Raw genomic sequence first — 27,484 nt, 5'->3', positions numbered from 1 at the left:
GTTGCTTGGGTGGTTTTCTCTTCCTTTCCATTCCTATAAATGGAATTATATTATGAAATAAATATGAGCCTACAATCCTGTATAATTCTGAAATCCAAGAAACTCTGAAAACTAAAAAGTCTCTTCATAATTCATTTTATGTCTAGACCTGATCTCTGACTTTGAAGTAACATGAGGTTATGTATAGTCTTTATTTATCTCAGTTAGGCTGGATATTTACATACTTCAGTGTAGAAATATTAATGTGTTTGATTATAGGTTGCTGCCTTGGACTGCTGCAAACCTTAGAGGGATCAGAATAGAGACTGTGATTGAGTCAGTGGGTTCCTGCTAACAGGGCATGTGGACCTACTGCTTCATGAGTTTAGTAGTGTGCTCAGAAAATCAGGAGCGATGAGGCTAATTTACATTTAAAGGAGATGTGGGTAGGGTTAAGGGGGGTAAGCTTCCTGGGGTCTCCTTCAGGAATTGAGGGTCTTCTAAGTCTTCTTAGTCCTAGCTGGAAACCTAGGAATGTCTTTAGGTTACCTAAGGGCTTTGTGTTATAACCTGGGGAGCAACTTGAGTAGTAGATGCCTAAAGTCACTGGAGTTTTGGAAGCAGGAACAGTCTTGAGTTTCCTTGTTCTTGAGTAGTTCCCTTTACCAAATCATACAGTGTTTACCCAGTTGTCTTCCAAGAGAACTACCCCTCCAGGATGGTGATCTCAGTCACAAGAAGGTCCACTAGCTTAGCTGTGAAGGAGCTTTCTTGCGTCAGCATGAGTGAGAAGAGTCAACTTCTTATGAGTCTGCCTACCTGTGAATTGGGAGGATCTTTTAAACCATAACTAATTAGCACTACCACTATTCCCTAGGAAAAGCAATATTTGAGGAGTTTTACTCTAGAGCTAACATACTTCTTCCCAAGAATGGTACTGGTTTCTTAGACTAAAACTGATAACCAGTTTGCTGAGAACCAGTCATATAGCCTGAACCTAATAAATGTTTTTGTGGTTGATGATTTTAATATCTGTTAAAAAAAAAAAATCTGGTAGTTAAGAAGATTTTTGCATGTGTTTCCAGGTGGAATACCAGTGTGAAGGCTTTCTGGAAAAGAATAAAGACACTGTTTTTGAAGAACAAATTAAAGTTCTGAAATCCAGCAAGGTAACAATGTATTAGGCTTTCTACAATCAGGATATATTCAATAGTGTTAATTACTTAAGTAAGCATTAGTTTCTTGTTTTTTTAAACATTAGTTTTTTAACAATAGTGATTTTTCTAACAAAATCAGCTTTACTGTTAGTTTTTAATTTATCAGATAATAGTGTGTGTCGGGTTTCTCTTCGGATTGTATAAATCTTTTGCCTTTTAAATGCCTTACAAATGTTAACTCATGTAATTTTTATAATGAGGTGATAAAATCATTACTCCCATTTTACAGATGAGGGAACTGAAGCACAGAGATTTCATAGCTAATGTGTTTTTTTTTTCTTAAGCTTTTATTTATTTATTTGACAGACAGAGATCTCAAATAGGCAGAGAGGCAGGCAGAGAGAGAGGAAGGGAAGCAGACTCCCTGCTGAGCAGAGAGCCTGAGGCGGGTCTCGATCCCAGGACCCTGGGATCACGACCCAAGCTGAAGGCAGAGGATTAACCCACTGAGCCGCTGAGGCGCCCCATAGCTAATGTGTTTTTAAGCAAAATTAAAACACAGGCTGTCTGGCTCAGAGTCTGCTCATAACCACAATGCAGTGTTGTCGTTCAGGTTTTGTTTTTTGTTGTTGTTGTTGTTTAGATTTTGTTTATTTATTTGACTGAGAGAGACACAGTGAGAAAGGGAGCACAAGTAGGGGGAGTGGGAGAGGGAGAACCAGGCTCCCCGCGGAGCAGGGACCCTGACTTGAGGCTCGATCCCAGGACCCTGAGATCATGACCTGAGCCCAAGGCAGATGCTTAACGACTGAGCCACCCAGGCTCCCCTGTTGTCTTTCAGTTTTATGTGAAATTATTGTCTGCACAGTGGTTCTAGACTCCATTGTGCCTTTGTGAGAAATTATGAAAGAAAATAGGTTTTTTACTACATCATTTTATTATGTATGTATGTATGTATTTTTAAGGAATCATTTATTTATTTTAGTGAGAGAGCACTAGTGAGTTTGGGGGCAGAGAGAGAGACAAGCAGACTCCCTGATGAGTGGGGAGCATGACTCAGGGCTCCATCCCAGAACCCTTAAATCATGACTAGAGCTGAAATCAAGAGTCAGATGATCAACCTACTGAGCCAACAGGCACCCTGCTGTATCATTTTAAAGGGATACACTGGAAACATGGTCTTATGCACTCAAAATAATTGAAAGTAAACTTAGTTTAGCAAAATGAATATTCAAATATTTGTTAAAAAATAAATTATTCATGTAAATCTTCTAGACTACTGACCAGCACTTTTGTTTCCCTCGTTTATTCTAAGAGAATCTTTTTAAATTCTGAGGGAATATTCTATAAACATTTTAAAATTTAAATTCAATTAATTAACATATAATGTATTATGGATTTCAGAGGTACAGGCCTGTGATTCATCAGTCTTATATAGCACCCAGTGCTCATTACATCACATGCCCTACTTAATGTCCATCACCCAGCCACCCCTTCCCTCCATCCCACTGCCCTCCAGCAACCTCCATTTTGTTTCCTATGTTCAAGAGTCTCTTACGATTTGTCTCTGTCTCTGGTTTTATCTTGTTTTATTTTTTCCTTTCTTTCTCTATGATCTTCTGCCTGCTTATTAAATTCCTCATATCAGTGAGATCATATGATAATTGTCTTTCTCTGATTGACTTATTTCACTTAGCATAATACCCTGTAATTCCATCCATGTCATTGCAAATGGTGTGATTTTTTTTTTGATGACTGAGTAATATTCCATTGTGTATGTATAGATATATATGCGTGTATACACACACACGTATCTTTTTTATCCATTCATCTGTCGATGGACATCTGGGCTCTTTCCATAGTTTGGCCATCGTGGACATTGCTGCTATAAACATTGGGGTGCATGTGCCCACTACATTTGTATCTTTGGGGAAGATATCCAGTAGTGTAATTGCTGGGTCATAAGGTAGCCTATTTACTTTTAATTTTTTTTTTTAAGATTTTATTTATTTACTTGACAGACAGAGATCACAAGTAGGCAGAGAGGCAGGCAGAGAGAGAGGAAGGGAAGCAGGCTCCCTGCCGAGCAGAGAGCCCGATGCAGGGCTCGATCCCCAGGACCCTGAGCTCATGACCTGAGCCGAGGGCAGAGGTTTAACCCACTGATCCACCCAGGCGCCCCAAGGTAGCCTATTTTCAACTTTTTGAGGAACTCCGTACTGTTTTCCAGAGTGGCTGCAACAGCTTGCATTCCCACCAACAGTGTAGGAGGGTTCCCCTTTCTCCACATCCTTCTCAACTCCTGTCATTTCCAGACTTGTTAATTTTAGCCCTTCTGACTGGTGTGAGGTGGTATCTCACCGCGGTTTTGATTTGTATTTCCCTGATGCCGAGTGATATTGAGCATTTTTTCGTGTGTCTGTTAGCCAAGACTAAGCTCTAGTTTTAACTCTCGAAAAAATAATGACTCTGTGTGTCTATAAAAAAGTCAGTTTTTCACTTATACTCATAAGCACTGGACATTAATGCTTTATATCTTAGAGGACTAATGTATAAGAGAAAATTCTCTCACAGTGGCAATCCCTGAGTACTATTAAGTTACATTTCACATCATTTCTATTTATGAATAGTGATGAAAACCATAAAATTCTAATGTCATTACTCTGCCTAGGTAGTTTAGATTAAATGGAACATTCACAGGTTCTTATTGCCCAGGTACCCATAATCATTCGTGTCTTTCTTCCGACTAACTTTTCTGATTGGCTGGTGGGTCCTTAAGTATCAGAAGGTAGCGATGGGTTCTGAGGAGTCATTGGGAGTAATTGCAGTGTATGTAGCTTTGTTGTAGCTGGAGCTGGAGGATGGCACACGATACACATACCTTGGGTTTTCAGATCAAATCTATTAGAGACTCTTATTTTTCCTATTTGGAATGCAGCTTTAACATTGTGATACAAGATAGTGGTGCAACATGTTTTCCTCTTTATAGTCAACCCTTTAAAAGGGATGAAGAGATTCATTTGTGTAGCAAGCAACCATTATTGGTATGTTTTGTATAATAATTTGTTTCATACATTGTGAGTTATTTCCTAAATTACCCTTATGATTAAATACACATTAAAAGCAAATGAAATTCTCTGATTTTGTTTTTTAACGGAAGAACTTTTCTAAGAAAATTATTTCTTCTGGAGATACTCTGAAATTATTAGACAAATAATTGGTAGTTGCTATTATAATTTGAAGGGTTTATTTAATGTGGAATGTGTGACTATTGTAAAGATATATGCATATGTCATGGTGTTCCTGTAGGCTAGTTTGAAATCTCTTTCATGCCATAAAATGTCTCCCTTCCATACTAACTAATACCATCTATCCACTTGTTAAATGCCAGATCTTATAATAATCTTTCGTAGCGCAAACCTGGTACAACACAAAATTGATTGCAGAAATTATGCAATCAAGTTATTAATCCCTTGAAAACAAATATAAAAGGTTACAGGACAAGGGCAGGGTTTTTAATTTTTTCCTTATAACTCTGTGTTGTTTTCCATAACATTAACTCTGTTAATGTTTTCCTTAGAATTCTGTGTTGTTGATTGTATTGGAGAACTGGTTTGTCATAGCCTTCTTGCCGAGATTTTCAGTGAGTTTGTTTAACTGGTACTCACCATTTGAGTTAGTAGGTAGACAAATGAAGGATGATAGAACATTTTGTGAAACTGAAGTAATTAGATAGGACTTCCAATTAGTATTTTGCTCATAAAATAATTATAGTTCAAGGCCAGCAATATGTTAATAGTGGCCATTTTCTGTAGATTAGGATTTCAAGAGTTAAGGGAGTAGTTTTGACTTTGTTTCCCCCAAACATGGTCATAGAATCACTGCATTTTTTCCTCCTATATTTTTGTTGCATTGGTATCACCTTCCTCTCATGTCTTTGTTTCCTAATGCAGATATTGATTGTTTCTGGAATGAGACTTTGAAAGGGGTTACTGAAAGAAGGGAAGCCCTATGGATTCCAAGTCTTCTGTGAAGGTTTACACATGAGTTTATTTATCTATTTATTTTTAAAGATTTTAATGATTTGACAGAGAGAAACAGCGAGAGAGAGAGAGAACACCAGCAGGGGAATCAGGAGAGGGAGAGGCAGGCTCCGCACCGAGCAGCAAGTAGAGAGCCCCATGTGGGGCTTGATCCCAGGACCTGTGGATCGTGACCTGAACCGAAGGCAGATGCTTAACGACTGAGCCACACAGGCACCCCTACACTTGAGTTTATTTAAAGTATAATTATCTTTTATTATTTCTGGCTCAGTTTAAGATGCTACCAGAATTATTTCAAGATGATGAGAAGGCCATCAGTCCAACGTCAGCCACCTCATCAGGACGCACACCCCTCACCCGCACTCCAGCAAAGCTCACCAAAGGCAGACCCGGCCAGACAGCCAAAGAGCACAAGAAAACAGTGGGGCACCAGGTGAGTTCAGGGAACTGCCATTGCAGGGCTCCTTCCCCTCAAGCTCAGTTGAAACCCCAGGTTTTCCTCTGTCAGCCCCCCAGGTGGCGTCCTCAGGTGGGGAGAGGCTAGAGCTCTCACTATGAGAATATGTAACACCTACTGTTCCTCTCCACCCAGCTTTAGACCCATGACTCTGCTTAAACCTTTCCCAAAATAATTTCCTCTAGGTCTTGATTCTTGGAGTACATATCCTCCCTGGCAGACCACTGCTGCCCTTGGTTTGTCCTCTGGTTGTTTCCTCTCTGGATTTGTACAGAGCAGCAGCTCCCTCAGAGCTGGAGCAGAGCCCTCTCCTTTCTTTGAAGTCCTCGGCTCTGTGGGCCTTGGGAAATACTGCACTCACTCATAGTGCCTGAACAAGGCTGGGGGCTCGGGATGAGAAGCCAGTCAGAGGGGGAACCGTGTGCCCAGGTGAAATAGGAAGCAGGGCCTGACACAGGTGCAAAGCCTCTCGGCTTGACCTTGTGTCCCTGATGGCAGCCATGCTGGCTGTCCTTTCCCATCCTCCCGCTCATTACCTGCGCTCTTGAAGTCACCTGCTACTTTTTTGGTCTCTTGTGGCAGAATCCCCAGTGTGCATGATAAGTGGACTTAATATTCTTCAAGTAAGGTTATATTTTTAGTCAAAATTTTGAGTTCACAACAGGAAGCTATAGGAGCCTATGTTAAAGGAGTGGGGTGAGCTCTGATGTAAATGATGGACTTTGGGGGGACTGTGATTTGTCAGAGCAGGTTCACCAGTTTTAACAAATGTGCCACTCTGTTGGGGGTACTCATAATGGGGGAGTTGGTTCCTGCAAGGGGGCAGGGGCTTATGGAAAAATCTTTCTTCAGTTAATGTTGCTGTGAACCTAAAACAGCTCTAAGAAGATAAGTCTGTGGAAAGGGGTGGCTGGGAAAAGTGGTGGGAGGAGAACAAATGTATATTTAGTAGAATAAGCATATAAATGGCAGAATTTAAGCAGATTTTAACCTAAAGTCCCACTTCTGAGGCTGGGTCAAGTTCATAGGAGGCAAAATCATTGCCAAATCTCCAGTAGTGTCATTGGAAAAATATTTTAAATTGTTTTTACAATATCGATTTTGATAAAACCTTGATGACGCTTTTTTTGTTTTGTTTTTTGTATAGTTCCGAAACTCCCTTCACCTGCTAATGGAGACCCTCAATGCCACTACCCCTCACTATGTGCGCTGCATTAAGCCCAATGACTTCAAGTTTCCATTCACGTAAGTGTTTCTCAACTACTGAATTAGAAAGCATCCAAGTCTTATAAGGATTCCCATACTAACAGAAGGAAAAAATTATTTGGGTAAATCATGTTTTATAGAGGGAAATCACTAGTTAATAGATATTTTTGTTTTTTTTTGTTGTTGTTTTAGTTTTCATTTCCTTTAGAGAATATGATAATAAAATAGCAGCTGGCCTTTTGAAGATTTTTAAAAGTTGAGGTCAACCAGGCATTTCTAGTTTGACTTTCTGTTTAGAATCTACTTTAATTCAAGATCTTTCTGGGCTTTTGCTTATTTGGGCATTAGTTAAAACCAGAGCCCTGTGGAATAAGGCTGCCTTGGTGAAGGTTCACAGTTCTCTCTGCTACTTTCCAGCTGTTGAAATCCTCAGAGTCTGTCTACTATTACCAACTGTCTTGCCCTACATCAAATATCATGTATGAGGGGGAAGTTTTTTTTTTTTTCCTCAAAATGGACATTTTTCTCTAATTTTAAAAGTAATGCACATGCATTGTAAAAACAGTTTTTAAAAAATATAAAATAGCATAAAAAATTGAAAAACGTTCATGATACACTGAGATGACTGGTATTAACTCATATACATCCTTCTTGACCAACCAACATCCCTTCTTTCTCTGCTGTGTTATATGGGTATGTGTGTGTGTGAGAGAGAGAGAGACACTAATCAGAGGGGCTTGTGCTGTAATTGTGGTTTTGTGTCTGCTTTTAACTCAATAAATTGTGGATGTTTTACAAGTTAGTAAATAAAAATCCACATCATCATTTTAATGACTACATAGTTCTCATTGTATAGATATGCTATCATTTATTTAAATTATTCCCTAAATGATGACCATTAAGCTTATTCTCACTATGATATGATAAGTATATTTTGCCAAACATTCTTATATATTTGCCTAATTATCTTCTTAGGATAATCTGTTTCTAGAAGGGGAATTTGTAGGTCAGATTAGGCACATTTACCAAAGGTTGTAACTCCCACTCCCACTGCATAGGGGATGAGGGCTCATTTTCCTACACCCTGCCAACCCTGCCCTCTGAGATTCTGCCTTAGATGCAGGGGCAGTTATGAAAGACTTATATCCTCCTGATTGCCAAGAAGCCCTTTCTGGAGGCAATGGGAGGCAGAAAAAGCAGCCACCGCCTGGGCGGGCCACTCTCCTGGACAACCTTAGGGGCCATTACCTTCCATCAGCCAACGCCATCTCCTACGGCCAACAGAACACTTGAGAGGACAGCACAGCACAATGCTTGGATAGGGTGCTCAGGGCTTAACTGGGGGAGTACAAGGAGAGATCATTCAGCAAGGGCAGGACTTGCTACTTCCTCTCTTAGTGTCAGTGTAATGTTCAGATGCCATTTGTCTAGAGTAAAATAAACATAAAGTATATAAGATATAGTACAAAATGAAAATAATTGTTATTGGTGTAGACACTATAAATCCTTTGTATGTACCCACAAAGTTGAATAGAACTTTTAGAACAGCAATATTTAAAAAAAAATAATTGGATGAGGTGTATTTAATTTGTTCTTAGAGAAATCTCCAGAGTTGGCCAGTCTTTATTCTAAGGAAGCTATATATGGTGAGCTAAAGAAACAAGAGAACAGCTCACCACAGCAAGCCATTTAATAAATAAGAGCAAAGTATTGAGGAGTTTTAGGGTTCTTAAAATATGCCCAGTGGTATTTGTTACAGGTGTGTGGTGTGAACTACAGATCCTATTTATGGCTCTGCTCTTTATTTTACTGCTAATTGTCTCCTCCCCCCAGAGTTTGCCATTGTGATCTCTGCTCCAACTTTTGAATGCTTTCTTTTTTAATTTCTCCATTTGGCTCCTTACAAAAGAGTTTGCTCTCTGGACTGAGGAGGGTAATTTGTGGCTGCAGCCAAGCTTCTTTGTGTGTCACTGATGTTCCCTTTTACACGTAGGTTTGATGAGAAGAGGGCGGTGCAACAGCTGAGAGCATGTGGTGTCCTGGAAACCATCCGCATCAGTGCAGCGGGCTTCCCCTCACGGTGAGTGCGGCCGGTTTCATATGGAAGGGACCCTCTGGGAGAGAGGCTTACCTTTTCCGGTAAGCTGATGGGAGTTGTTTTCATACAGGTGGACCTACCAAGAATTTTTCAGCCGCTACCGTGTCCTAATGAAGCAAAAGGATGTGCTGAGTGACAGAAAGCAAACATGCAAGAATGTGTTAGAGAAACTGATACTGGTAAGAAGGATTTTCATTTATCTTCATCTGAACAGATACTGGCCAAGGGCCTTGTGATTATAAGGTTTGACAGCCCTGGGAAATCCAAATACTACTAATCTAGATTATTTGGAGTTGGGAGGGTGGGGCCACACTGTCTCAGAGGTCAAGGCTCACTGTGCCTAAGATGCTAGACCTAGTGAGGGGGATGGTATACTTTCAGGAAACAGGACGGTGAGGTCTGGCGAGGTCTGGACCCAGACTTGAGACACACACCTTTTAGAGTTTGATCATTATCAATAAAAGTTCATCTCATACTTATTTATGGAAGATATCAGGCCAGATACTGTGTGATTAAGAAAAAGCAAGTCTTGTCCTAAGATAACATAGTTTGTCTTGGAAATTCATGCATTTTAGAGATAAGTTTAGTAAGCCTTAGTGTCTGTCAAATACTAAAGAAGTCACAGGAAGGCAAAGCCACATGTACTGTGGGAAGGAGGAACAATTTCATGGAAGAGGCATGTTTTGAGTTAGGCCCTGAAGAATTGGTAAGATTGTATAAAAGCAGACGGACATCCTAATAGGGAGCAAGGTGTGAAGAAGTAGGAAAGCATAGAATTTGCTCATAAAACAGTAAAGTGCTTTTTTGTTGTTGTTTTTTTTGTTTTGTTTTTTGTTTTTTGTTTTTTTCAGTATAAGATTGATACATGGAACAGTAGGGATTTGGTTAAGAAATATAGGTTGGTGTTTGAAAAGTCTTGTATGCCAAACTAGGGAGTTCTCAAACTTCAGAATGCATCAGAGTCACCTGGACGGCTTGTTAAACTACAGATTGCTGAGATAGCCTGCAGAATTTTTGATTCAGTAGGTCTGGGATGGGCCCAATAATATGCATTTCTAACAAGTTCCCACATGATGCTGATGCTATTCTAAGGACTCCATTTTGAGAACAGGTACTCTAGTTCATGAAGAACTTAAGATTCATGAAAGGTTTTTTAAAGATTTTATTTATTTATTTATTTAGCACAGAGAGAGAGAGAGAGAGAGAGAGAGAGAGAGAACACAAGCAGGGGGAGTGGGAGAGGGAGCAGCAGGCTCCCCACCAAGCAAGGAACCCAATGCGGGGCTCGGTCCCAGGACCCGGGATCGTGACCCTGGCCGAAGGCCGTTGCTTAGTGACTGAGCCACCCAGGCGCCCCATAAAAGGTTTCTTAAAAAATATTTTCATTTGTTTTACACTAGTTTGAATGGATTACCTCACTTTGAGGTAATTAGTCCTAATTACTGACTATTAACTAAATGTAATATCTCTTCTTTGGTAATAATAACTTGTGTTTTCCTTTGGAAGAACTAAGGCCACTTTCTTAGTAATATGTAAAAGGAATCATGTTTTTGGGTTTGGACCAACTCCTTTCTAACCTAGGTTCAGATGGGAATGGAGAGCAGAAAGTAGGAACAATCCTACACCCAGACCATGATGTCCCCAGACCACACCAGGTCTGGCTCAGGGCTGTGCAGGGCGGTGTGCAGAGGAGGCTGCTGGTAGAGGGGAGCAGGGGTGGAGCGGGGTAGCTGAGATGGGATAGGGAGATGGAGAGGGGAACCACCTTCTAGCCCTGCTTCTGTCTTCAGCTATGCTTCCTATGTAAGCTTTATGCATTTAAATTAAAATAATTTTAGAAGTTTTAGGTATATATGGGGATTTCTGATTTTTCTGGGTTTACATACAAGATAGGATGTTTACACTGTTTACACTGGAAAGTGATTTTCTTTGTTTTGCCTTATCAGATCATGGTAGTGATTACTATAAATAAATTCCATTCTTCTTTTGACATGAGCATGGTTAATAAGCTGCATCCTTCTAGATAAGGTGGATAAGAACGTGGTAGACGAAAAATAGCATGTGTGTCTGTGTTTACTGCTCTGCTCTGCTTGTAATCCAAAGTCGATGAGCTATACAAGTGATTATGTTCTTATAAAAGGAGTTTTAAAATTTGTAGAAGGATTTTAGATACATTTATAGGATTGTGTTTACTTTCAGAGACTGTTGATTAAAGACAACAGATAACTGTTGCAAATTTAACTCTTGATATGAGTATGCCAAGTTTTTGTTGTTTAATTCTTATTTTGTGTTCATGGCTTCCTGCCTTATTCTTCATGCTGGTATTTTTGTCCCTTCAGCTTTCTCATGGAACATACAGCCTGATGTAATGCTTACAGCCTGAGTCAGTCAGAGCGAGTGTCAGCGTCTCCATTTCCTTGAGATATTTAAAATGCAAACACTCAAATTGCCTATAACCCACAACCAAGTGTTTGGCCAGAGATAATAATTCCAGGTAGAATGATTCTAGAAAATAATTCTTAAACTACAGTTTTCCTTAAAATCCCTTTTATTTGCTTGACTTGCATAGGATAAAAAAATCTGGCTCCATTAGTTAATGGCGATATAGCCCAAGTTTTAGCTTCTAGATTCATCCCTTTACTGATTCTGCTTTTAGACATATCTTTTTCTCTTTTAGAAGTTCATTTATATAGTCATCATTTCTACTTCTGAGTATACAATTTCTTCCACAAAACAGGACAAGGACAAATACCAGTTTGGTAAGACAAAGATCTTTTTCCGTGCTGGTCAAGTGGCCTACCTAGAAAAACTGAGAGCAGACAAGCTGCGGGCGGCCTGCATCCGGATCCAGAAGACTATCCGAGGCTGGCTGCTGCGAAAGAAGTACCTGCGCATGCGCAAGGCGGCCATCACCGTGCAGAGACACGTGCGAGGCTACCAGGCCCGATGGTAGGTCTTTGGGTCGCCCCTCCAGCCTGACTCACAGCCCCGGACATCGGACAGCTCACCTGGTTCCTTGTCCAACTGAGGACAGTTTTCAGGGGTCTTCATGGTTGAAAGGCAGCACCCCACCTCTTCCTGTTTCAGAAAGGGACAGATTTACTCACAAGACAGTTAAATACCCTTATAAGTGATTTAGATTCATCATCAAAAAAATTACAAACTACTGCCTGCTCGCGTCCTCCGATTTTTTTTTTTTTTTAACTTTTATGTGGGCTTGAAAAAATCATCTGTAAATTAACACAGTCATGAGTGTGTGCTGGTTAACAGTGATTCCACTGAAGAGTTTTCAGCAGCAATTAACTGAGGAGATCTGGAGGAGAATGAGACTTGAGTGTGATTTACGTATGGGGTAATTTTAATTTAGAACTATCAGTAGAGATGAATTAATGGCGAAGAACTTATGCCCAAACAGGTAGATGAGGGAGAAACATCACACATTAGCAATGGCTAGATGTAAGAAAGCTGGTGGTGATCAGTATGGGATTACTGTGGACAACCAGTCAGCTGTGTAAAGGGGATATATCCTGGGGTAATGAGCACTGTCCTAGAAAGAGAGAAGCTTTCTGAGCTTCATTTTCTTTACTGTAATATTGGGGAATGTGGGACATCCTACTTTTCTGGGTTAGGGAAGACTCAAATCAGAAAATGAATGCAAAACTATTTGGAGGAACTATAAATTGCCCTACAAATAAATGACTTAACATGTATAATAGTAGAATAATAACAATGGAGGTACTACTTATTCTGCTGAAGTTATTGGTGCTTTAAGTCTGTACAGAATGTAGTCTGGGTTTGTCTGATTACTGACTCTGCACCTCTCTTTTCTTTGGCCAGCTATGCTAAGTTCCTGCGCAGAACCAAGGCAGCAACCATTATTCAGAAGTACTGGCGCATGTATATAACCCGCAGGAGATACAAGATAAGACGATCAGCCACTATTGTTCTTCAGTCTTATTTGCGAGGCTACTTGGCCAGAAATAGATATCGCAAGGTGAGGCATTATTTCTAACTTTGTTTATTCATTCCATTAACATTAATCAAATTCCATATCTGTACAAAATACCACAGGAACTGAATGGAGATAACTGACAATTGAAATATATTTTTAAATATTAAATAAGTACATATATTTATTTATTTTTAAATTTTAAAAGTAACATATAATGTATTGTTGGTTTCAGAGAAACAGGCCTGTGATTCTTCAGTCTTACTTAATACCCTTTGTTCATTACAACACATACCCTCCCCAGTGTCCATCACCCAGTTACACCATCCCTCACCACCCTCTCCCCTCCGGCAATCCTCAGTTTGTTTTCTGAGATTCAGAGTCTCTTATGGTTTGCCTCCCTATCCGGTTTTGTCCTGTTTCAAAGTACATGTATTTGTTAACAGGGTAGTGGAAAAAATACCTTCCTTTTCCCCTTTATCTGAGTAATTTGAAAAAAAAGTAACCAAACTGGTGTCCTGTGGCTACTGTGATAAGTTACCAACAGCTTGGTGGCTCAAAACGACAGAAATGTGTTCTCTCAGAGTCCTGAGACCAGAAGTCTAAAATCAGTATCACTGGGCCAAAATCAAGACGTCAGCAGTGCTGTACTTCCTCCAGAGGCTCTAGCGGAGACTCCCGTCTCTTGCCTCTTCCAGCTTCTGCCAGGTCACTGCCACTATCCCTTGTGTTTGTGGTCACATCACTCCAACTTCTGCCTCCATTCTCACATCATCTTCTCCTCTGTGTGTCTAACTTTGCTTCTCTTGTCTGTTTCTTCTGAGAATGCTCGTGATGGATTTGAGGCCCACCTGGATAATTCACGATAATCCCCCATCTCAAGACCCTTAATTTTTTTAAAAAGATTTTATTTATTTGAGAGAGATGGAGTGCGAGAGAGAGCACAGGAGCAGGGGGAGGGAGAGGTCCAAGCAGGCTCCATGCTCAGCATGGAGCCCGAAAGCAGGTCTTGATCCCACAGCCCTGATCTCACAACCCTGAGATCACGACCTGAGCCGAATTCAAGAGTTGGAAGCCCAACTGGCTGAACCACCTGGATGCCCCAAGATCCTTAATTTAGTGACATCTGCAAAGACCATTTTCCCCATACAAGGTAATCTTTACAGGTTCCAGGGATGAGGACCTGATGTCCCTGGGGGCCTTTATTCAGCCGACTATGATGAGCTTTGAATAGGTAGAATATCTGACAGAGGGGTAGAGGATTGTACCAAGAATGAAACAGCCTTAGAAGAATTTAACATGGTGAAAAGGAAGTAAATTACATTAATGTGGTTAAAAGTTATATTGACTAGAATATGATGCTCCAGCAATTTTTGACAAATAATCATTATATCTTTCAATAATCAACCTGACTAGATAACGGATCACCAGATTAATCTTAGTCCTTACCTCTGACAGTATATGATCTAATTGATGGAAGGTTTTTATCTCTCTCATTTTGGCAAAGTTTTGAGCTTGGCTTTAAGGTATATTTTCAATAAGCTGGAAATACAGTCTGGATCTTAGAGCTTGGTGGCATTCACCATTAGAAGGAACATCAGTAGAATGATTGGAGTGACATGTCTCTGGTCACAAGTAGTACATGGGTTTGTCCAGGTCCTTTTTATGTGTTTATCTTACTTTCTTATTGTGAAATAATTTTATACAGCAAAGAAAATGGGAAGTTAATGAGGCTTGAGTGAGCAAAACACATATAGCTGTGTTTTTGTTTTTTGGGGTTTTTTTTAAAGATTTTTATTTATTTATTTATCTGACAGACAGAGATCACAAGCAGGCAGAGAGGCAGGCAGAGGGAGAGGGGGAAGCAGGCTACCCGCTGAGCAGAGAGCCCAATTCAGGGCTCGATCCCAGGACCCTGGGATCATGACCTGAGCCGAAGGCAGAGGCTCAACCCACTGAGCCACCCAGGCCCCCATATATCTGAGTTTTAAAGAAAATTTGAAAACAGCTACTCCAGGTCTTTCTGCCCACACCTTCTGGAGCTCTTTCTCTACAGGCATGAGCTTTCAGGGAGGGGTAAAGCCTTTATTAAACTTGACGTTTTAGATAAAACAAACTGGTTGCCCTCCTGAGATGTTACCCCTACCTGAGATGTTTTCCTCAGGGACATCTGAACTGGGTTGTGAGGGCTTCAGTGTAGCAGAGGCAGGCTCTGTCCAGCTCAGCTCCCAGTGTGACTAGACACGGTGCGGGTAGCACATTAGAGGCTAGCTTGTATACAGGCCTGTAACACCCCATCAGAGCTCCTTCTAGCTCTGTCCAGTCCGAGCTTCCCCTTCATGGGATTTGGGCATCCAAAACAGAGAGCAGGTGCCATTTAATTTCTCTGACTCACTGATGGACATGAGATTGAGAGTGGAAGCTCTAATTATATCCTGTTTCCATTTGGCTGAAATTTCAGAAATGGACCAATGTCCGAAGTAACATGGAGAGAAGGAAATGGCATAGGAAAATTGGCATTAATAGCTTTGCCACTGTTTGCTGAGTTTTAAAGTCTGAAAGTGTCTGAAAACCTTCAGTTTCCATCATGGAGTCTTATCCATTTCGTCACTAGTCATCCAGATAAGGCAAGGGGCTCCCCTTGGGATTGTGACGTTCAGTGAGAGCTCGGCCTGCCGGCCTCACTGCAGCTTGATACACACTGACTGGCTGACTGAGCGGAGACTAAAGCCTGCCTTGGCATTAGGAGAGCAGCTGAAAAGGGCAGACTTCAACTGCCAAAGGGACTGTTAAGGTCTCCAACAGACCTGCGATTTTTGTATTTAAAACTTAGCCACTTATTTCTTAAAGATATTCTCTAGAATGTTACATTATTTCTCTGTTAATCTAAAAACAGGAGCTATGCTTCTATTCTTTTATTAAACTACTGTCTATTGAATAGTTTTAGAGAGTTTTACATATAAAAAGTTTCATAAGAGATACATTATTACATACATTTAAATATCAGTTGTATCACAAAGGTTATTGCATAAAATTATAGACTTAGAAATACCTCAAGGTTTTGCTAATTTAACATTTCTTAAAGTTCAAGAAATTTTTTTAAATTCAAGAATTGTTTATCATTTCTGGAAATTCTTTATACAATCCCTTCTTGATGGTCTTTAGTGACAAATTCATCTCATAAGGCAACCTTGTTGCTATAAGTTGTTTATAAGTTTAGGGGAATATCTTTTTTTTTTTTTTTTTTTTTTTTAGAAAATACAATAGAAAATCAAAATTAAGATTAGTTCACTTCATCTTTTATTTTCCTTTTAAAGCTCCATCCCTACCGCTTTTGAATTTCATAAGTGGATTCCTGCTACATTTGAAATAGCAATGGGAAATCCTCACTAAAATAGCTTTCCTCAAATGAGGCAAACAAGAGTGTCATTTTTTGTTTGTTTGTTTCTGGGGGGAAAGGTGAATAAATCAGTAATAAACTTTGTAGTACCCCTTGTGTCAGCTTCTGTGGTGAGATTACTGGTCATACCTCATGTCTTCAAGCATAGGTTTGTGATACATAAAATCCAGACCGTACAATACAGTGTTTGTATCCTTCCCTTTGGGTGGCATCTGGCTTCTCAGCCTGACGTAGCTGGGTTGATGACGTTGAACCTCTAGTCTGGTCCAGGGTCGGACATTACCTGGATTTCCCTTTCTCCGCAGATGCTCCGTGAGCACAAAGCAGTTATCATTCAGAAGTGGGTGCGGGGCTGGCTGGCTCGCAGGCACTATAGGAGGAGCACGCAAGCCATCATCTACCTCCAGTGCTGCTTCCGGCGGATGATGGCCAAGCGCGAGCTGAAGAAGCTCAAGATCGAGGCCCGCTCTGTGGAGCGCTACAAGAAGCTGCACATAGGCATGGAGAACAAGATCATGCAGCTGCAGCGCAAAGTGGATGAGCAGGTGTGTCTTCCTCGGGACCTTGGGGCGGGGGGCTGCCTGAGGGGGGCCGTGGAATGTGGTCAGCAGTGTCTCCCCTTGGCTTCACTTTTCAGTTGAAGCAAAAACGATAAAATAATAATGACAGAAATGTTGTTATGGAAAGAGTGACAAGCTCATAGGTAAGACTATACCTGCAAGGACGAAGGGAGGAAATTATTCTGAGAACACAGCCAGATATACAACATTCCAAGCCTTTATGACCAAGAGTCATATTGTACTTTGTACTTTATAAATCTCTTCCATCATTATCGTTCATCTGCATAAATTTTAAGGTTCCTTTTACAGATGAGTTGTTTAGCATTGAGATATGGTGCAAGAGGCAGAAAAATGTCCATTCTCCTGAGTAATGTACAGTCTATTTGCAGGGATAAAATTTGATTTCCTAGAGATAGTTACCAAGTAATATTTTAGCACATACAAATGATATAATAGTAATTAGTAATACATACATACCGAGGAGGGCAAAAAAAACAAAACAAAACCAAAAACAAAGAAAACCCAGCAAACAGAATAAAATGAGATTCATCAGGGAGAAGGAGGAATTCACCTGAATGGGAAGTGTTTTAAGGTAATAAAGAGATTTGTAAATAACTTGTGATTTTGAGCCCATTTTATCATTTTTCTGAATCACCTGCCTAGTGTATGGCTTTCAGCAGAACACTGATTTATATTCAAAAGCAAGTATAGATTTTTCTATTTCTGGTTTAAGAATCAGGAAATTAAGAATTTACTATGGTAATTCACCTTGTGATCATGAGAAAATCACATCTATGTTGCTCATGATGTAAAACAGAATTAATTCTGCCTGTTCTCTCTTTGTATCACTTCAAGAGGTATTGATTATAAAGGTTGTGGTTAGTATTTTGGTTAGGTACGTTATCAATGCTAGGGTGATATAGCATGAATATGATGAATAAATATGGTTTTCTTAAAATACACTTGATGATATATATACTTACTTATTGTTACTTATACGTGTGTATAAAAAGAACAAAGACTACAAATGCCTAATGGAGAAACTGACCAATCTGGAGGGAATATACACCTCTGAGACTGAGAAACTACGAAGTGACTTAGAGCGTCTCCAGCTAAGTGAGGAGGAAGCCAAGATTGCTACTGGACGGGTCCTCAGTCTGCAGGAGGAAATTGCCAAGCTCCGGAAAGACCTGGAACAAACTCAGTCAGAGAAAAAATCCATTGAGGAGCATGCAGATAGATACAAACAGGAAACCGAGCAGGTGGGAACTAGTTTTCATATCCCCATATACTCTTTTCACAAAGGAAATGTGCTGTCGTCATGACCTGGCCATGTGGCCCAAGGTTGATTTCAGTTGAAGGTGAAGTAAAAATGTCAGTTTGTTTACTGTTCATTATTAGTGTTCTCCAAGCATGTCTCCCACTCAGTGGATGAGTAGTTGTAGGTCTTTTAGTAGAACCTTTTGACTCTAGTAAGAACAGAGGCAAAGCAGTGTTCTAAGAAGAGAATTAATGGCCAAGAACGTACTCCACACTCTTCTTTTTTAAATACAAAGGTCTGGGTGAAGTGTAGGCTCCTTTTTCTCCAAAAGGATTAACATGATTAAGAAGCCAATCAAGCAGTGAAATGTTGCTAGCTGATAGTAGAGATCTTTCTGGAAACCTGTAAGGCTGTGTGAGAGGTCCGAGTGGGAGAAGTCCAAATGTCTGCACACTGACTGTAGCCAGGAACCGTGATGCAGATAGAATAGCAACAACAGTGCTTGTGGACTGGTGCTTTTACTTACAAGTTTATATCAAAGCTTCATTAAATACAGAAAACATTACAATTCTCAAGCAGCACTGCAATGTATTGTTTAAACAAAATCAAAGTACCTCAACATAAAGCTTACTTGAAAAAAGTGATAGATTTTCATAAATTCCACTAGAATTACCATCTTTAAATTAAAACAGAGTTGACTGTTGGCTAAAACTATTGGCAAGACTCTCAATTTCCTGTGCTTTTTCTGTACTGACTTCTGAATAGATTTGTTTTTAAGATTTTATTTGTTTGAGAGAGTGCATGCATGGGATGGGGTAAGGGACAGAGGGAGAGAAAGAGAGAAACAGACTCCCCGCTGAGCATGGAGCTTGACTCAGGGCTCAATCTCATAACACTGAGATCACAACCTGAGACCAAACTGAGAGTCCGACTCTGCACCTACTACACCACCCAGGCTCCCCGTACTGCCTTCTGAATTTTAATAGGGCTCTCTTTCTCTCTCTCTGACCTCCTGAAAACTTTCTCTTTATAATTAAAGCTATTGCTTTAACATGTGACTCTTGATCTCAGGGTCACAGTTTGAACCCCACATTGGGCATAGATTTTACTTTAAAAAGAGAGGAAGGAAGGGAGGGAGGAAGGGACGGAGGGAGGAAAAAAGCAAGCTATTACTTAAAGAGTTCCTTGAATTTATGCTTAGAGAAAGGAATTCAAATTTTACTCCACACAAGCACACATTTATGTCAAAGATGAACTAAGTAAACTATAAACTTTGCGAAGTTTACCTTTGGTTTTAATTTTTGCTTCCTGGGAATCCTCATCAAACTGGGAACTAGAAAGTGAAAGGTCAATGTGTTTTGTGTGTAGGGTGTGTGTGTGTGTGTGTGTGTCTGTTGGGGGGCAAAATATACATACACGTCACATAAAATTTAGCACTTTAACCATTTTTAAGTGTACAGTTTTGTGACATTTAAGTACTTTCACACTGTTGTAAGGTCAATGCTTAAACATGGAATAAAAGGACTAGTTTGCAACCCTATAAAACTCTTAAGAGGAGATGAAAGGGAAATTCTCTTATGCAAGACAGACAGCAGGGAGCTTCAGAAGGAATCCAGTGAATTCCAGAACCAAAATGCCCTTCATATCTTTCTTAACCTTCTTAATCTCTCTTAATACCTGAATCATGAGTACACCTAAGCTTTTGTTAGGCTTTTGAGGTGAGAAGGCATTTTCATTCTTTCAAGAGCAAATGCTTACTAGGTGCCAGACAGTTGCTAAATGCTCAAGGTACAAAGAGTAAAACAACAGCAATTTTCTCCACTCTCCAGGAATTGCTGGTCTATTAGGGAAGTAAAAGTAAATCATTTCTAAGGGTTATAACGAGGCACATCCAAGGCACATCAGGATCCTGTAGGAGAGACACCTAATTGCAAGGAGTTTCCAGGAAGGCTCTCTGGAGGGGTTAATGCTTGAGCCAAGTTCAAAAAAATGACTAGACGGACCTAGGCAAAGAAATGGCAGTAAAGAGGGCCTGTGGTGTGGTCTTTATGTTCAGTATGGGGCGTCCTCTGTCTACTGCAGCCATCTGAGTTGATTGTTTTATTTTATAGCTGGTATCAAGTCTAAAGGAAGAAAATACTTTGCTGAAGCAGGAAAAAGAGGCCCTCAATCATCTTATCGTGGAGCAGGCTAAGGAGATGACAGGTAAGACTCACGTGGGTATAACTTGCTGTACTCCAGCCAAGTTCAGAGCAAAGTTTTATATGTTACAACTTTGTTACAACAGCAATGTTTTTTTGTTTTTGTTTTTGTTTTTGTTTTTGTTTTTGACAGAGATCACAGTAGGCAGAGAGGCAGGCAGAGAGAGAGGGAAGCAGGCTCCCCGCCGAGCAGAGAGCCCGATGCGGGGCTCGATCCCAGGACCCTGGGATCATGACCTGAGCTGAAGGCAGAGGCTTAACCCACTGAGCCACCCAGGCGCCCCTACAACAGCAATGTTTTAAAAAGTTGAGATTGTTATCAGTAAATTTAAGAAGTTCCAAGAGGCAAGCACTGTAAATATTTTGGTTGATTTAGTTGGTGAACTTGTAAATTTGGTCTTTCTATGCACAAATGTGAATTCATGTATGGTCAGTATCCTATGTAATTTTTTTAAAAATTAATTTTGTTCTGCATGTATGATTTATTGGTTATGACTTATAGGATTCTATTGAATTAGGAAGAAATCGTGAGCTAACATGTGTATGTGTCTATATGTATTTATTTATTTTTTCCTAAACCAATGGATATTATTCTCCCAAGATCAGTTACTCTTTTCCACCTAAAAAAAAGGACAAGTCTAATTTTTTGAATAGAGAACTAACTAGATGTGAACATTTATTCTATTAGCTATTTGTGAGATAGGTAAGAATGATGGTAATTTACAAGGAGTCTACATGTATATAAATGTGGGCTAAGAAGATATGGGTTGAAGCTATAGAAATTGGTGGGGGAGACAGAGTGAAAGAGATGGATTAGAGTGAGGATATAGTAAATGAAGAGAATCACCAGAATGTTATCCTTTTTGATGTGGTATTCAAAAAAGGAATAACAATTTTCTAAAGTATTGAGATGATGTATTATGACAATAATGGTGTATAATTACTGATGAGAAAACTGAGGGAGAAAAGTACCTATTTATGAGTAAAATTAATGAGATCAGTTGTTAGAGTGTTAAATTTTAGATCTCAGGTAGGATGTGCTGAAAACAAATTGAGGTTAAAGATTAGAGACAGGGGGTGCCTGGGTGGCTCAGTGGTTAAGCCACTGCCTTCATCTCAGGTCGTGATCTCAGGGTCCTGGGATCGAGTCCCGCATCGGGCTCTCTGCTCAGCAGGGAGCCTGCTTCCCTCTCTCTCTCTGCCTGCCTCTCTGTCTACTTGTGATCTCTCTCTGTCAAATAAATAAATAAAATCTTAAAAAAAAAAGATTAGAGACAGGAAGAAATAGGCCTTAAGGTATCCATTAAAGTTATGATGATAAGAGAACCCCTTGTGCTTTTTCCCCTACTCTGTCTTCCCTCCCAGTTAAAGGGCATATTGTAAAGGAAAGAGAAGAATTCTGGAATTAAGCCTTATAGGATGACCACAAGTAAAGGATAAGGTGAAGAAAAGAAACTAGAAAAAAAAGTTGATAGGGGATATTAAAAACAGTCACTAAAGACATGGAAAGAAGGCTGCTAGGATGCAGAATGTGATGGAAAGATCCAGAATGACAAGAATACTTGAAACTGTATGAGAAGAACAAACAACTAACATGAGATTTGCCTAGGGAAGATTTCTTGGTAGCCTTAGGCAGCTTCTGCAAATTGGTAAGACCAATTCTGCAAATTGGTAAGAATAAAAGGAAATTTATGGAATGTGATAGGGAGGAGAAATTCTTTCATTCCTTCACTCACACATTATTAAAGCCCTACACTAGGGAAGCACTGTGGTAGGCACCAGGGAAGCAGTTGTGACAAGACACTTGCAGCCCTCACCCTTACAGAACTACAAGAGAAAGAAATGGTGAAGCAGTTAGAGCAGGCAGGGCAGGCTAAGATTTAGCCATGATACATGAGAATAAAATGGGCCATGTAAATGTTAGGAAGCTTAATATTTATAAATGTGACTGGTCCATGATACATGAGAATAAAATGGGCCATGTAAATGTTAGGAAGCTTAATATTTATAAATGTGACTGGTTGGCTTATTTAGGTAAAACATACAGCTGAGATCTGAGGCTGTTTACTTTGCTTTATCTGCAGTCAGGAGCTCATCTCCTATCTCCAGATGATGTTCCAGGCAAATGTGAGCCATTAGCAACAGAGACAGTAGAGCGGGGTGGTAAATGGAAAGGTCGAGGTACCCCCGGCAACACACAAGAGATGTGACACAGATGGCCAGGCATGGGGGTCTTATCTGGTTAGAAATGGGGGAGTGATAGGACTGTGGAGGGTCAACATGCTGGAAATACTGTAAGATCTCAGGCTAGAGAGTAAGGTGAGCAGAGCGTTGACATAGGACATGGACAGCTGGGTTCGCTAAGAAGTCACTGCTGCCTCAGAGATCTGAGGAGTATCTCTGACTTTTTGACAGAGTACACTAATTTGGACAAAAGAATTTTATGATAGCCTGAAACAGAATATTGAAATAAAGAATACTTTAGTTACTAAACAATGCCTGGTGAAAGTTTATCAAGGATATGCTATAACCAGTGAATGATATAGTGGCACTGAATCCTTAGTACATGGAAGAACTCAGTAGATGATTGTTGTTATTCACAAACTATTTTTTTTTTTTTTTTGGTCATATTTGCTCTTTCCCTATATTCAGTAAGATTCTCTTCATAGTTTGTGGCGCTAGAAGTAAAACACTTTGCAGAGAAACTGGAAGTCAGTGAACATGTTTGTTCTGTTGAATTCTGGAGAGCCATCTTTGTTATGCTTTCCCATCTTCTTTCTTTCAGAGACTATGGAGAAGAAGTTAGTAGAAGAAACGAAACAACTGGAACTCGATCTTAATGATGAAAGGCTGAGGTACCAGAACCTTCTGAATGAGTTCAGTCGCTTAGAAGAACGATATGATGACCTCAAGGAAGAGATGACTCTGATGGTGGTGAGTCAAACACTTGCTTTTTTGAAAATGAAAATATTTAAGCACATACAAAAGCAGATAGAACAGTGGAATGAATCCCATGTACTTCATGTACTCATGATCCAATTCCAAAATGGTCAACACATTTCTACCCCTACTCTACCCTCCTTTGCACATTGTCCAATGGTTTGAGTTGTTGTAAAGCAAATCCTGCAAATCATCTAACTTTATTTGTGAATACTTTGTAAAGTCAAACACTTTAAAGACTGGGCCATACACTTTGTCATATATACTGGGTGACTTCATGTAAAATTTTCATATAAAACAAATATTTATATAATTGAGTATTTACTGGTTTTTGTTGTGATTGCAAAGATAGATTCCTACAAAAAGAAAATTCAGTCTATTTTTACAAACTATCTTATCTATTTCAAGAACTCTCTCCATCTACCAACATACCTTTTGTACTTTTAATAGTTCTACACAGTCTCTCTGTTCTACTTATCCTACTGTCAGGAGACAAAGTGTTCCCTAGCTCTCTTGTTCCCTGTATCAGCCTTGAGGGTAACCTCATGGTACAAATAGCTAGAAATGCTCTGAAATATCTCTTATAAAAACAAGATAATTTGAGATCTGTGGCATAGAATATTTGCTTCAAATTTTGCTTCTATCTGGATCCTTTGACAACGTTTTTAAAAATGTAACATTTAAAAAGTCAAAATGAAGGAGATTATGTAACACAAATGAAATCAATTTGTCACTTGGAAGAGAGAAAACCTGGTCTCAAAGAGGTTAAAAAGCTAATTTACATTCCACAATTGGACTGTTATTTCAAACCTTGCTACTCTATCGGTAGCAATGATTTATATGTGACAAAACGAAATTAGAAATAAGAGTAGGTCACCGTTACTCTTACTGACGAACCAGAAGGACAAATCAGTATGTCTTGTCTTCCTTGATCTCCTTGCTGCACTTGGCCTTGTTGAAATCTTTCCTCCTTCACATTCTCCCATTTTTAGCTTTCTTTGTTAGAGTCCTTTTCTTCTGTATTGGAATATCATGCTCCCCAGAGTTCCATTCTCGGAAGTATTTTAATTCTATTTACTGAATAACTATGCCAATATTTGTGGTGAATCTATGCTTTGATTATAGTTAGAGCTAAGTTTCGTGTCCTATAAGGTGTTTCGAGAGCCACTAGTTACTTGGGATATTAAGTGGCATTGGGAAAAGAAATGATCAGGATCATATAAATGTAGGAATCACTAGTTGAAACAAAGAGATTGTTTTTCCTACAGAATTTCCTGGATTCTTTAGTACTGCATGCCTGGTTAAAAAAAAAAAATACTGCATTCCTTGGGAACCTCAGAAAATAAAATGAGAGAAACATGTGCCATGTAGTCATCACTTTCTGAGCACATTCTGGGAAATATCTGTGAGGTTAATGGGTCTCCTCCTTAGAGAGGTAGCCGTGTCTAGAAAAGACCCTCCAGCAGTAATGGCCATCCTCCAGCAACTTAGCAGGGATGTTCTTTCCCGCTGGGCAAGTCTCTGCCTGCTAGCCATTCTGTTCCCAGCAATGTTGTAGAAAAAAGACGTAATCAAGTTCTTCTCCCCAGTGTGCCTGTGACTCATTGTCATTCCCCTTGGTTGACAAAATGGGCAGAGGGAGGGAAAAGGAAAATAGCAGAGGAAGGAAGATCAGAGTCTGCTTGCTTCCTACTGCTTGAGACCTACTCTTCAGTAGGTCTCCTTTCCCAGCTCCAGACGCAGCCAAGATTGCAGTCTTTAAGATGTTTGCCAAGAATTGCAGAGAATTAAAAAATGGACTTTATAATTTAAGATTAATTAAATAATAGCAATATCTTATTTTAATGTGTAGGTAGAAGCTTCACAACTGACAGATGGGTACTTGGCTCATATTTCATTGACGCTGTTCTGCAGATGGAGCACTCACGTCCACAGTGCTTAGGAAGCCTTAGTGGTAAATGGAGTCCTCAAATGGATGGCAGGAGACTGTGGGAGGGGAATGATAGACTGCCGCAGGACCTCTGGGGATCTGTGTAGTAACACAGGGGCCAAAGTTCACGCCGCCGATTACCAGGGTCTAGATTTGTTGGCCCTGATACCAGGAAGTGCTGTAGGATTTTCCTCCAGGGACATTCAGTTGTAGAGTAGAGGCAAGGAAGAAGATACTAAATCCAGGGCCAAGGAGATTCAAGCAGACACTGAAAGGGCAATGAGGCAATGGAATGCAGGCTTGTAAAGTGTTGCACGATTCATCCCCAGTAAGGAGGGAGTCCAGCGTGTCAACAATGGGGTCATTAACCTTGACAGATGGAGTAAAACAGATTCAAGAAAAGAAGGAATTGTTGGAGACATGACAGATTAAAAGAGGACGTATGAGATACAGATCTTGAAGGAGCACTTGATGATCAAGTAGGATGTTTGTTCTTGTAATTGAACAGCATATGGGTTAAAAACGTGGGGAACAAGGCCAGGCATAAGGGAGTTGTCACCTTACTGTCACCTTACTGCAGGGTCCTAACAGTGATGGAGCATCTTTTCAGGTGACATTTCTATGACATGGGGTACCTATGAGATTAGCGTTCAGAGTGCTTATGGAAAACAGAGAAATTAAACAATTGCAGACTGCAACATGAGTTGAATCCTTGTTATATGCCAAGCAGTATGCTAACTCTTTACTTGCACTATCCTATTTAATCTTCACATAAACCCTATTAGGCAGATAATACTATTAATCACCTTTTCCTGATGATGAAAGTGAGGCCTGGAGAAGCTGGGCAAGGGGCACATAAATGGCAGACCTGGAATTCCTACCCAGCTCCCTCTTACTTCAGACCCAGAGCATTTAACCACTGCCTTGTATCCAGAAGTTACATTAAATAGCAAATATACAGTGTTGCCTCTATTCAAACCTTAAGGTATTTGTTGTTTAGTGACACACACCTGAGGGAAAATAGAGGTCTCACTCATCTTTAATAAGCTTATTAAAAAACCTTTGTCCAGGTATTTCTGAGGACCTATCTGTTTCTCTTAATGGTACAACTAATTTGTTAATATTCACCTTCCCATACAACTGTTGGCTAGGAAATTTGTGTGAGGTTGTTTGTGTACATACACAGTAAATCCAAGTGCCTTTGACTTTATGTGGGGTGACTGTTCCTTTTAGTGTGTACCCTAGCTTCTAGGTAGTTTCAGAAGTTCCAGGGTTCTTGGGTCTTCCTTATGTACTGGAGTACAGGTTGGGGTGGCAGGCTTTCATCTGGCCCTGGATGCTGGCTTTTCTTTGGTCATACGGATTGCTCTGCTCTGTAAGCTGGACATGGGAGAGAAAGAGGCAGAGAAGCTCTTTGGGACTCTGGCTCTTCCTGTGGCTGGGGGGAAGAGTAAAGGAAATTGGACAGGTCAGAAAAGCTTCCAGAGGTCCTTCTGAAGCTCCCAGAGCCAGTAACCCTGTGAGATGCAGGTCACTAAAACTTTCCACGTCTTCTGCAGGGGGGACCCTAGGAGTGAGGGGCACAAAATCCAGCCTTTTCATTGCTTTTCATTCATTCTCTTTTCATTCTCTTTTCATTCTCTTTTTCATTTCTCTTTTCATTCTCTTTTCATTCTCTTTTCATTCATTCCAGCCTTTTCATTGCTTTTCATTCATTCTCTCTTCAAGTCATTCTCTAACCCCTGCAATTGTTTAATTTCTCTGTTTTCCATAAGCATTCTGAATGCTAATCTCATAGGTACCACATGTCATAGAAATGTCACCTGAACTCCTGAATTAATAACCCCAGGATGTCAGAGGGTTCCTGGAGCAGCTTTCTTACCTCTCCTGCATGGCTCATCCTTCCCACTGCCGAATCCTGAGATTCAAGTTCATACACAAAAGTGACAGAAATTATAGTCACCTATGTAGAACCCCTCTCCTTTTTTCCATTTGTGCTCAAATACAATGGAGTAAGAATGATGATGCTATCATTAAACATATTTCATGAACTTTTTACTAAGTTTTATTTAATTGCAACACTGAAGTCAATGTTTGATTGCTGAGGCATTATATACCTACACTTCACCCAGTGTGACTGGCCACTCACAACTTGAGAAATACAAAGCAGCGGCTCCTGGGTGGCTCATTGGGTTAAGCATCTGACTTTGGTTCAGGTCATGATCTCAGGGTCCTGGGATTGGGCCCTGTGTCAGGCTCTCTGCTCAGCAAGGAGTCTGCTTCCCCTTCTCCCTCTTACCCTA

The 27,484-nt window shown here is 40.1% G+C and overlaps 1 protein-coding gene across 4 annotated transcripts in view; it reads left to right on the top strand.

Moving 5' to 3' along the window:
- Window positions 1-27,484, top strand: part of LOC111140680 (myosin VA) — a 188,639-nt gene that overhangs the window by 113,978 nt on the left and 47,177 nt on the right. For all 4 annotated transcript variants that reach the window (XR_002640166.1, XM_022492892.1, XM_022492894.1 and 1 more), the window contains exons 14-24: window positions 1,065-1,148; window positions 5,451-5,612; window positions 6,784-6,881; window positions 8,836-8,922; window positions 9,011-9,119; window positions 11,678-11,889; window positions 12,778-12,934; window positions 16,595-16,834; window positions 17,863-18,111; window positions 20,222-20,315; window positions 23,097-23,245. Coding sequence is in view for 3 of the 4 variants with exons in the window: in XM_022492892.1 (XP_022348600.1) it covers window positions 1,065-1,148; window positions 5,451-5,612; window positions 6,784-6,881; window positions 8,836-8,922; window positions 9,011-9,119; window positions 11,678-11,889; window positions 12,778-12,934; window positions 16,595-16,834; window positions 17,863-18,111; window positions 20,222-20,315; window positions 23,097-23,245 (1,641 nt within the window). In the remaining variant the exon portion in view is untranslated. The remainder of the gene's footprint in view (window positions 1-1,064; window positions 1,149-5,450; window positions 5,613-6,783; window positions 6,882-8,835; window positions 8,923-9,010; window positions 9,120-11,677; window positions 11,890-12,777; window positions 12,935-16,594; window positions 16,835-17,862; window positions 18,112-20,221; window positions 20,316-23,096; window positions 23,246-27,484) is intronic.

This window comes from Enhydra lutris, unplaced genomic scaffold (assembly GCF_002288905.1).
Source record: "Enhydra lutris kenyoni isolate GAN:26980312 unplaced genomic scaffold, ASM228890v2 scaffoldscaffold4, whole genome shotgun sequence".
Classification (NCBI taxonomy): Eukaryota; Metazoa; Chordata; class Mammalia; order Carnivora; family Mustelidae; genus Enhydra; species Enhydra lutris.
This window is presented reverse-complemented; position numbering and strand designations above follow the sequence as displayed.